A 12,188-nucleotide genomic window follows, 5' to 3' on the forward strand; every position below is an offset into this window, starting at 1 on the left:
ATATATATATATATATATATATATATATGTTAGATGATGCCTATATTATAATATAGAAATTCTAGATTTATAGATCTAAGATCATACATTTATTTATTAAAGAAACATCAAACAATACGACGTATTACAAATTTTAATACCTAGGTACCTACTCGTTATAAATGTTTGAAACTTAGAACGAAAGCATTAGAAGTTAGAAGATCTTATTTTTAAGATTTTAATCGCATATAAATCCGATCTCTAGACTCTAGTTAGAACTTATAATAGGTATCTTGTAACATTGATGATTGATCAATTATCACAAGTCTTAATATTATACACAAATTACTAAATTCGAAGTTTGATAATTAAATTATGTAGGAGATAAAAATATTATAATTTTTAATTTGTAAAAGTTGTTTTATCAATTACCTATGCAAAATATAAGATTCTTTTTCTTTGTAGTACCCTATTTATCGTGGGTTCAGTGACTATGCCCCCTCCCCTAAATCAGGTATTTCCTTGCTTAGATATCTTCCTATAAATATATTAAAATATCTTTTTAACTAACAATTAACATTAAAATTATATTTATGCAATGAAAAACACAATATCTAATCCTTATTCTTTAGCAACCATAGCCAAACAAACTTCCGGAATTACCATCTTCGTATAGGTCTTCCGCTTTTTTCCAAAATTTATGAGCCCATTTTTCTACCTATAATTAAATTTGATTTCTAAAAGACTATTCAACAGTTTGGAAAACTCATTGTGCAACCAAGTTCGGTTACAAAAGTATTTTTTCTCTTTTTAATCAAAACATGCAAATTTTTGTTCAATATCTAGGTATTAATATTTAATATTAAGGTAAATTGGTCTATTGTCTATAATCATATTTAAACTTATGAAAATTATTTGTATATGTACTTTAAATTTTATAATATTTACTCTAATATTAAAAATAACAACATACATTTGGTTTTACTGAATGAAAATTTCCTGTTTGAGAGTCAAGAGCTAAAACAAATACACAATACCATACACTGACATCCTCTTACCATAGTTACAAATATTTAAGCCACAAAAACAACAACTTTAACAATAAACCCCTAACAAAATATAATTTATATAGGTAGATATATTTATGGCACGGAGTAAACCAATGGTCAATGGATCTTTTCTTCATCACATGTTTTTTTAAATGTACCTACCTAATTATATTTAATATTATTTTATCACTTAATGCACAATGTAAATTTAAAGTTAAAATTAAGAAAATTTTTGAATTTTTTTTACATTAAGTATTATTGAAATGAAAGAGAAATTAACAGTTAATCAACTGTTTTTTTAAGAAAGTATTAAAATATATAAAAAATTAAACGGTACAACAATAATATGTTTATTTATTTATTTATTTTATCTTTTTTGGGAGACATTAAACTTGTCTACTTGAGTAACAATCATAAAATCAACATATAGATAAAATATATTTTTTCAATAATTTGTTTAAATAAAGTACACTACTATTATGGTAATTATCTTACAAAAAAATAATAATCTTAAGTGAATAATGTTTTTCATCCTAATTACACCAGTTAATTATTTAAAAAAAAACTTATTGTTAAGAAGGAATTTATTGAACCAATAATTCTTAAAATTATTTAATTTTAAGGCTTGTATATTTTAAGATCTAGAAAATTATTAAGATTTCAATTGTTCAATAGAATGATAAGCATAACTTGATGTATAGAAATAGTCACATTTTTAGTTTCTAAGCAGAGCTTACATAAAACATTTTCATTTTCATGTATCTTTTAATGAATATTTTCTAACTAATTTTGATGGTTCAAAATTTAAACACTTTGTTTATTTAACCAGTTACTGAACACAAAATGTTAAGAAACCCAGTTTTAAGACTATCAATGGGTTTAATATAATAATTAGTAACAAATTAGAAAAGGCTATTTATTTAGTAAATACCAACTTTTATAATATTAAACATAGAATTATTAAATAATAATTACAATAAAATAAACAATAGGATCATGAAAATACAATATGTATTGTTTTATATTATGAATTTAATAATAAGTTTAAAAAGGCATTATTACATCCTATGGTATTATAACACTAAACTCATGAACCGAACATAAAAATTAATTAAGAACACAACTTACAAAATGTACTTAGGTTTAACAGACGGATTAAATTTGTTTTCATTGAGACAATTTAAAATTAAAAAAAACATAAAAATGTCACGACATAAAAGAAGTCGTAAAGAATAGGAAAAGATTGTATTACTCCGTTATTGTTTAAACAAAGACATAATACTTTACAGTCAAATAAATTACAAAATCAATACATTTATATGCAAATAAAAGGATAAGTATCATAATTAAAAATATTAAAACATCAAATTATACTATTCTTGGTCCTATAGAACATAACCAACATGGTTATGCAGAAGTGCCAGGTAGACCAGAAGCTTCGGCTTGCAGTTTTTCACATTTTGTCAAATGTTTTATAATCATTTCAACAGATTTTATTCCTCTGGTACCAGGCTAAATTAAAATAACATAACAGATTAATAAACTGTATTGAATTTAAAGTATATTTAAATATGATTTTGGTATAAATTGTAGATTCAAACTTACAGCAGCAGTAAGTTTCATGAAATTTAAATATTTATCCAGGACTGCCAACATTGCCGTAAATCGACCATCTGGTAACTGCTTACCCACAAATTCTAGATATTCCTATAAATAAATTCACATGGTAAGTTTACTATAATACTTTTACGTTTAATTAATTACCTTGTCATCCATTGTAATATAACCAAGTAAAATTGCAATATATGATGCTATCATTGTATGTTGCATATTTTGACCCGCCTTTTCAACGACTATAAATTATAAAAAGTAATTTAAAAATTGTAATTCTCTATATCGTGAGATTGATTACCTACTTAACTATAGTTAGTTATAGTTGGTAATTTTAATAATCTAACCTAACAGAACCTTACAATACAAAAATATCAATGTATAAATTATTAGTTTCACTAGTACAAGTCACTCAATTTTAATGAGTATTATTGAACTTATGAGGTTTTAATAGATACTATGAACTTATAAAAATAAAATATAACATTTTATTATGTATGAATTAATTAAAATATAATAAATAACTCAATTTGTTATGAAACATAAATTATTCAATACATTAATCTAATAAATAAATCTAATAATCAATATTTAAACATAAATATCATTATTTCAAGCATATTTAAGGCACTAATATTTTGATTACATAAGTATACTTGAATACCCATTTAAGTGTTTAGGATACTTACATTGAAACTATACTAGAATCATTTGAAAAATACAAGGTTCATTTAGGTACGTATTAATTTATTTATTTATTATTTATTAATCAGCAATTTAAATAAAAACATTTTTTTCCTTTAATTTTATACCATTGCAAAGTATTTTTTTTTTAAATGTCTATTTTAACAATTTTTTATGAGTCGTTTTTTTTAATTTATTATTTATTCAAATATATATTTAATACATTATATTAATTAAAATTGGAAAACTTTTCAGAATATTCTTATACTTAATACTACATAAAAATCAAATTTCTGCCAAATAATTCATTAAATATAACTAATATAAGTTGTTTATTGCTCAAGTAATTCAGACAAATAGTTTATACTATACTTACGTAATGCAATTGTCTCTTCAATATATTGTGTATGTGCTTTTAATGGAGCGTCTTTAGCGGGTTTTTCTGTTTGTTTGTTCTCACCATCCAATATTTCATCAGTCTTTTTTTCCTCAGTCTTTGCCAATTCTTCTTGCTGGAAGAACATTTTTACTAATGCTTCGATTGCAAATGATTTCATAGCTATAAATACAATTTCAACATGTTAAAATATATTTTATAATATTTTGTTTTCAACAATTTAACATACAGTCATGATTAACATCACTAGTATCAGGAGCTTTAGCTTCTGCTATAAGTTTCCTATTTTCCATATTTATCTCAACTAGATTAATCAGCAATGTCAAGGTCTAGAGAAAAAAATCATATTAAATATTTTTAAGGATACATCACTACATAATTAATTAAATTACAATAGAATTATTATATTATACTATGTTTCATAATTACCAAAAACATTATATCAAACTTTTCATCATGAGGAACATACTCTGGAACTTTGAGAAAAATATGTAAAGTTGTATCAATAACTCCATCTTTTTGTCCAATTTTTGAGCCATGAGCTAATTAATAGTTTATATGATATTAATTTAATTAATAATATTACAACAATTTATTTGAAATTTACAAAAATGTAAATTTTAAGTTATTTGTATTAACACTTACTTATTTGATTAGAGTCGTGTGACAAATTTATAAGCACTTTTAAATTGGCTGTAAGACACTCTCTTAATACTGCACCTATTGAGTCTTTGTCATTTTCATCATAACTTGGATATAACGGTATCTCATAATCACACACTTTAAACATTCTAATTAATGTGTCAATCAAAATTCCATTTTCAAAATCTAATAAATACACATTATTTTCTTCATTTTGAATTGTTACCTAAAAAATGAAATACAATAGATAAAAACCAATTTATAGAATAAAACTTACAAATATAGTTAAATTATGTCTTACATTTTCAAGTATCCTCAAACAACGATCAACTTTTTTAATACGATCAATTAATGTTGGGGACCACACATTAGTCATTGAGTCAACATGATTACAACATTGTACAACTGTACGTACAATGTGATCGAGACCTCCAAGTTGTCGCATTTCTTCTTTAAACCATTCACCAGCTCGAGCACTAGTAAGACTTAACAGTGTCTCCATAGCCAACTGTCCTACAGTGATATTATCTGTGTTTAAATATTTAGCAGCTCCTTGAGATTTAATTTCTGAACATAACTGTATAACACGTTCACGTGTTTTTTGTAATTGATGATCAGTTAGACCACAATCATCAAGGGCTTGGTCATGACTTGTATCATTTTCCAATAAGTTTAACATAAGTTCAAGACAATCTCGGTCTAAATCCATATTCAAACGATCTTGACTTAGAACAAACATAACTGTAGCTGTACACATTCCTAAGCTCTAGAAAATTATAACACATAGTTACTTGAAACTATTAAACTAAATAAATAATATTAACTATAAATACTTGATCTTTGGTAGCATCTTGTAATGCACGAAATATTTTAGCAACTGTTCCATGTGCTTTAACATGCATTCTAAAAGCTGGAGTCATACATTTAGTGGCCAATGTTATTGCAGACAGACATCTAAAATTATAAATCAAATCATTAAATATAAACAATTAATAATTAATATTAAGTATTATTATACCTAGTTCCAACTGGGTTGTTCGGTTGTAAAGCATCTAAAATATACTCAACATCATCATTAAACTCTTGAAATTCTCCAGACTCTTGAATCTGATGAGCTTTTTTAACATTTCTCACCACAGTATAAAACTAGAAAAATATAATACTTTAATATAAATTTTTTTGGCAACTAAAATATTTTTCAAATAGCATAACATTTTAAATTAAATATCTCTTCAAAAATATTTTTAATGACTTCAATATATATTATAGTTAATTTACATAATTTGAAATCATTAAAAATTATACTTATCTAAGTTTTTACTTTTATTAACTATGACAGATATTTTAAATTTCACATAAATAATTCTGAGCCCTACTTATATTTAAATTTGAAGTGTGAATATAAGTTTTAAGTTATAACAAACAAACTACTCATTCAAAATTTAATTTTTATATATCGAAAAATACTTTGAAAAATATTATGCTTCTAAATATGAAATAAAAATGTATGTTGTTATATAAAAATGTAAAATAATTTATAAAAATACAATGAGCAATATTCAGATATAGCTTTATAATTACTTAAAATTATGTAAAAAAAAATATTTTCCATAATGTTAAAATGTTGAAATAATAAATGTGTTACATTAAAAATAGCATCATGCTTAATAAAACTTACTCCTTTTTCTTTCTTGTCACATTTAACACTTGTAACTGAATCGAAATCATCATCAAATACATCAGTTGATTTTGTAATTCTTAGTAAAGGTTTTTGTTCAAAACTATTACTAGGACTGGTATTTGGAATTGATTCTTCCTTTTTTTCTTCGTCAATTTTTTTTTCTTTATCAACCCATGAATGTTTATAAAGAAACATACCTTTCTTATTTCTTTCATTTCTAGATTTAAAAATACTTTTCTTTGCTGGTATAATTGCTTCTGGTGGATCTACTACCATTTTTTCAGTAATGTCATCGTCATCATTCTTGATTGGTTCAGTTTCTATAAAAACTCCTCGATGTTTTGAAGAAGGAATTTCTGATTGGACCTTAACATCTTCTTTTTTTTTCTCTATTTTTTTGTTAGGAGGTTCTTTATCAGGGTTGAAGTGTACTTCAAGCTGTTTTAGCAAATCATCAGTCGCATCGGGTTTCTCTTCTTCATTATCTACTGGAATATCCATTTTAGGACTAGATACAGAATCGTCACTGCCCTCTAATACAGCCAACAACTTATTGCGGTCATTTTCTAATTGTTCTATTTTAGATTTATCAAAATCCATATTAGTTGTTTCTTTCTCATTTATTTCATATTTCAATTCATCATCCTGCTGGTTAATGACAGTATGTTTAGATATATTAATTTTTAAAGTGGGAACTGTAAATTTAGCCCTATCTTGACGTCTTTTCTTAGGAATATCAATAATTGGAGGAGATTCTTCAGTTTCTGGCTCAGTATATGTAGTTTGCGGATTTCGCCTCCGAAGACTTCTAGTAGTTATGGTAGGAGTAATTTGGTCATTACTTTCTGGTACTTCAATTGCTTGTAAAGGTTTTTGAATAGAATTAGGCTCATTCACTAATTGTGACTTACCCTTAAATATTCGAAGAACGATAGGAGGTTTACTTGGATCTTTAGTGGGTGTTAATGATGTAAATGACAATTCTTTTGCTTCTGGAATTCGATCTTCTTTTTCAGGAGAAGATTCTGGGGTTTTCTGAATAACTGTTCTAGTTTTTTTGGTCACTTCTGATCCACCATATTTTCTGTCAGATCTATTAGAATCAGCATTGCGGCTTTTAAAAAACTTCTTAGGTCTTGCTGCATTCACAGTAGGTTCTGGTATAGCAATTTTGGGTGCAGGACTAGCTTCTTGATGTTGCCTTTTTTTTCCTACACTAAATCGAGATCCTGATGTTTCTTCAGTTTTTCCTAAAAATATAAATAATTATAATTTTATTTAAAATGCTTATTATTGTTATTTATAAGAATAATAAATGTATAGTATTACCTGTATTTGTATTACCTGTGACAAAATTAGTACTTCTAATTGAAGTAAAGGAAGTAACACCCCATTTGCCAACAGTACCTGAAGATTTGGCCGCCGTGGGCCTATTAGTGTTTTCACACAGTAACTTATCAAAATTTATGGCTGTTTGAACAACACTATTTGGATTATTGGAGTACTTTGCACGGCCATATGACTTCATGTAAGATCTAGGACCTTTGGTAGCACTCTAATACAAAAATTAATATTAAAACTAGGTATGATTAAAATTAAAAATATATCTATTTAGGTAAGTAAGTAATTTGTATAAATGATAAAGATAATATAAGATAATAGGAACATTAGGAAAAGATAAATATTTAACCTGATCTAACATTAAAAATGTTATACATGGATTTAATTTAAGACCAGAACTTACAGAAAACCTGGAATACATTTCAAACATGCATATTATTATGTATATTTTATATATATATAAATATATACATAGAAAATTAGTAAGATATGATGAAATTTTTTACGTATCAAATTTAATTGAAGACTGGAATACATAGTTACTAAGTAGTAAAATTATAAGCATAAATGTACTTAAAATAGATTAATCTTTAATTTAATCAAAATATAAATAACACATTAAGAAAACTTTATAATATTGTAATGTATTATTCTAATAAAAATTATATTCTGGTGTTAATATAGTATGAATCATCAGACTATTAAAATATAATTCCAATAAATATACAACATATTTAGTCACCAGGTCACTTAGATTAAAAATAGTATAAAAAGTAAACTTAATAATTAATAACTAAATACAAATACATTATAAACATATATACAAATATATATATATATAAATTATTGATATTTTTAAACTAGATATACTTTGTACATAAGTGCAATTTTTAAGTATAGATAATATACAATTCAAGCATTACATAAAAATATTGAAAAATACCGTTTCTATCGGTCCCATTGAGAAGATGTAAAATTGTTATGATAATTTTTGTAAAAACCCAATAGCACCCATCACTATAGATGACCGATTTCGATTAATTTTCAAATTAAATTTGTTTGATAATGAAAATGTTCTGGAACAGTACAAAACCAGGCACTTGACCGCCTGACAGTTAATATTTAAGGGACATACTTTAATAGAATTGATATATTATTGCAATTTATAGGTATTTAAGAAAATAGTTTATACATTATAATATTTAGTTATGCAATAATTATCATAATACCTGCATGTTAAGCGTCGTAGGCGTAATCAACTACTGGATGCATTTGACCAACTCCAACCGTTTTTTTTATTTCAACGCACGGGGACCAACAACAACATATCTGCAATGGGCATCAGTCGCATTTTACAGCGCTTGAAGAATTTCAGCCTAACAACGGAACTAGAAACTTAATTTTGAAACTTCAAAAAGATAAGTACACTACCGTATAGTGTGTAGGTATGGACTCAACGGAGTGGGTGATCTCGTATGCATTTAATAATAATAATAATAAAAAAAAATGTATATTGTAAACAAAACACACTCATACGCACATACACATTTACACACTAACGCACTCAAACAGATACATAAACGGCGAACAGGACACAGGCGATGGACGGTATGAAAATAAAAAAATTACAAAATACAACAAGGCGCACGCGCAATGGCTTAGAGTCGATAGTAGTATCGATTAATTTCATGTTCCATGGACCTATGCAATCTTTCCATGATTTTTTTTTAAAAACCGAATTTTAAAAAAAAATCTAGAGTTAGTACCTATTTTAACTTTTAAGTTCTTAAAAATCTAAAAGAAATAAGAATGATAATTTTGGATGATGGCTTAAACATATGATCAGTCGCGGCGTAGACTTTTTTTCTTATATAACGACTAGGTATCTTAAATAAGTACCCACCCACCAATTTTTTCTCACATTTTGAACGATTTCTCAATAATATTACGTAGGGACCGTAGGGTACCTTTTATCTACTTAGGTATAGGTATGTATATCGTTAGGTGTGACTATGGGAGTATAAATTATAAGCTAGTCTAGCGCCGTTTAGGACTTGGAGACTGGAGTCATTGGGATACCTATCTCCATTTTTGCATGATACAACCGCCTCATAAAATAGCTATTCGCGCCTCCACTACATATAACAATATAATATTTAAATAATAAACATTTAACCCACCAGCTACACCGAGTCGCCGACACAATCTCTACTGCTCTGGAAACAAAAAAATACTGCGCTGGAGTATTCTTGGACGTTGCCAAAGCTTTCGACACCGTCTGGCACGAGGGATTACTCTTCAAATTAAATACTTTATTTCCCGCCCCTTACTATCTCCTCTTAAAATCGTACTTGGACAACCGCACATTCAAGGTTCGCCACAACCTTCAACATTCAAAACAATTTCGCATTGCTGCTGGGGTCCCGCAAGGCAGTGACATTGCACCTTTTCTGTACATAATTTACACATCAGATCTACCCACCTCAGAAAAAACAACCATCGGAACTTATGCAGACGATACTGCGCTCTTATCTACGGCTGCTGATCATATCACTGCAAGCCTTCAACTACAATTACACATTGATACTCTTTCTCAATGGTTCACTAAATGGAAAATTAAAGTCAACGAATCGAAGTCTTCCTTCGTCACATTTGCTCTCAGGCCCCATAACTGCCCTCCTATATCAATGAATAACACCATCATTCCTCACTCAAATGAAGTGAAATACCTCGGCTTAATATTCGACAGACGTCTCACATGGTCTTCTCATCTAAAAGACAAACGTAAAAAGCTAAACTCAAGACTTCATCTGCTAAGGCCACTCCTACGCTCAAATCTAGCATTACCACTTAAACTCATACTATATAAAACTCTTCTGCAACCTCTGGGTGTATGGGGTAGTAATCTGGGGTTCTGCTAAACAATCTAATAAGAGAACTATCCAAGCCTTCCAGAATATCTGCTGTCGTATAATAACTGGAGCACCCTGGTATATCTCCAACAATGCAATTAACTCCGACCTAAGAATCTGCTCTGTTAACGAAACTGCTACCATATACTACAAACGCTTCCACGCAAAACTTCAATCCAACTCCAACCAGCTCATCAGGGACCTTGCTACACCAGCACTACCCGGAAATCCAACTAGACGACTCAAGCGGAACTGGTGCCGCGACTTAAAAATTTTATTAACCGTTTAAATTAAATGTTATTGTATAAATTGTAAATGTTATTGTATAAATTGTAAATGTTATTGTATAAATTGTAAATGTTATTGTATAAATTGTAAATGTTATTGTAAAGCCACTAGGTGTCCCTAATTAGGGATTTCCTACCATGTTATTATTAGTTCATAGTTTTTCTTTTTCTCACCATAATTATTACTTATTGTACACCCCTGTATAGATTGTAATATTCAAAATAAAGTCATTTTTAAAAAAAAAAAAAAAAAAAAAAAATAATAAACAGTGTCTACTGTCTACTAAAAATTGAATATGTTATAAAAATTCTGTATTTTGAACAAAGATATTTGATTGTTTGAGAACATTTAAATGGTTTTATTTTAAGAAGGAATGATATACCTATACTTCCTAGTAAAACATTTTGAAACTTAAAGTTGGTTCGGGCCGTTCAGAGTCTCAGAGGGTGTTGGAAAAAAAGAAAGCCGAAAAATATTTTACTAATTTAGTTAGAGGAATCAAAGGCTATTTATATTATTTTAAAAACTAAATGCTGATGAGGTGACATGATTTTGCTCCTTGAACTTTGAAGGACCATTATTATTTTGTGGTCGCATTGGAGGCGCAACGACTAATTACTAATTAAACTAGTTGCAAGGTAAGAAAGTTTACCGTAATATAGGCATCATGGTTCTATTGCTATGATTGAATAGTGTTGCTTTCTCCGCTGTGGCTACTTGAACTATGTAGGGTTACTGGCTTAGTGGCTTACTGTGGCAAAATGTTGAATGTCGATGTATTATCTATTATAGGTAGGTACTAGAGTTCAGAGCGTAAAAAGTTTTTATATTGGAGAGGAGGCATAATAAAGGCGATACCTTATAAAGCATAATATTATGGTAGATAGACAATACCTAATAAATTAATAATTGTTGTTTGGACTTTTCGTGATAAAAATAAGTTTTTGTGTGTAGTGTGTACCTTATTGTGTAAGAGTGATGTGTTTGTCCTTGTAAATATACATTCTAATAAAACTTTAATACTTTTAAATACAATAATATTTAAATCACTTTTTAGTTTTTAGACCATCACAGAAGTCCTTTACGGGGAAAACTTAATGTTGTTGTGATTTAAAGTTAAAGCTGAGAGTGTTTATGACGTTTATGTGGATAAATTATGTTGTTGAAGGAGAGGTTCAAGACCTGCATTTTTATGGAAAGTTAAATCAAATATAATTTAATTCATTTTATATCCATAAGATTTTCTATTATCAACCCCAAAAAGTGTGTTCATAATATTTATATATTTTAATAAATTCTAATAAAACTAGCAAGTGTTTAAACCTGTAGATACTGGATTTGATAATTATAACATGTGAGCTGTTAATTTAAGCTGAGAGCCTAAGAGGTTCTTGAGCTATTGATCGATTTTTTACTAATGTATATCATATACCAAATACTAACATTACCTAATTCACAAATCATAACAGTAAGACTATACAATTTAACCATATAATATCAAATTATTGTGTATTCATACTTATTAATTTCTCAAACATTGATAAAAGATAAAAAAGTTGTTCAAACATCTTCAGCCTTTTCATTAAAAATTCCTTAGCACACTT

The 12,188-nt window shown here is 27.6% G+C and overlaps 1 protein-coding gene across 4 annotated transcripts; it reads right to left on the bottom strand.

Annotated features, from left to right (window-relative positions):
* Positions 1–1,928: 1,928 nt before the first annotated feature.
* Positions 1,929–8,991, bottom strand: LOC132928257 (protein wings apart-like). 4 transcript variants are annotated; one of them, XM_060992800.1, is made up of 14 exons: positions 8,614–8,991; positions 8,328–8,483; positions 7,373–7,598; positions 6,041–7,293; positions 5,381–5,508; positions 5,196–5,316; positions 4,664–5,128; positions 4,366–4,588; positions 4,150–4,262; positions 3,950–4,049; positions 3,700–3,882; positions 2,793–2,881; positions 2,634–2,735; positions 1,929–2,540 (listed from the first exon to the last, which is right to left on the bottom strand). In XM_060992800.1, exons 2-14 carry the CDS (start codon positions 8,343–8,345, stop codon positions 2,436–2,438), a joined length of 3,126 nt encoding a protein of 1,041 aa, XP_060848783.1. In that variant the 5' UTR covers positions 8,346–8,483; positions 8,614–8,991; the 3' UTR covers positions 1,929–2,435. The 4 variants fall into 4 exon arrangements, with proteins under 4 accessions (XP_060848783.1, XP_060848786.1, XP_060848782.1 ...); XM_060992803.1 differs by having other exon boundaries at positions 7,388–7,598; positions 8,328–8,492; XM_060992799.1 differs by having other exon boundaries at positions 8,328–8,492.
* Positions 8,992–12,188: the final 3,197 nt, after the last annotated feature.

The sequence above is a fragment of the Rhopalosiphum padi genome, chromosome 4, assembly GCF_020882245.1.
Source record: "Rhopalosiphum padi isolate XX-2018 chromosome 4, ASM2088224v1, whole genome shotgun sequence".
In the NCBI taxonomy this organism is placed as follows: Eukaryota; Metazoa; Arthropoda; class Insecta; order Hemiptera; family Aphididae; genus Rhopalosiphum; species Rhopalosiphum padi.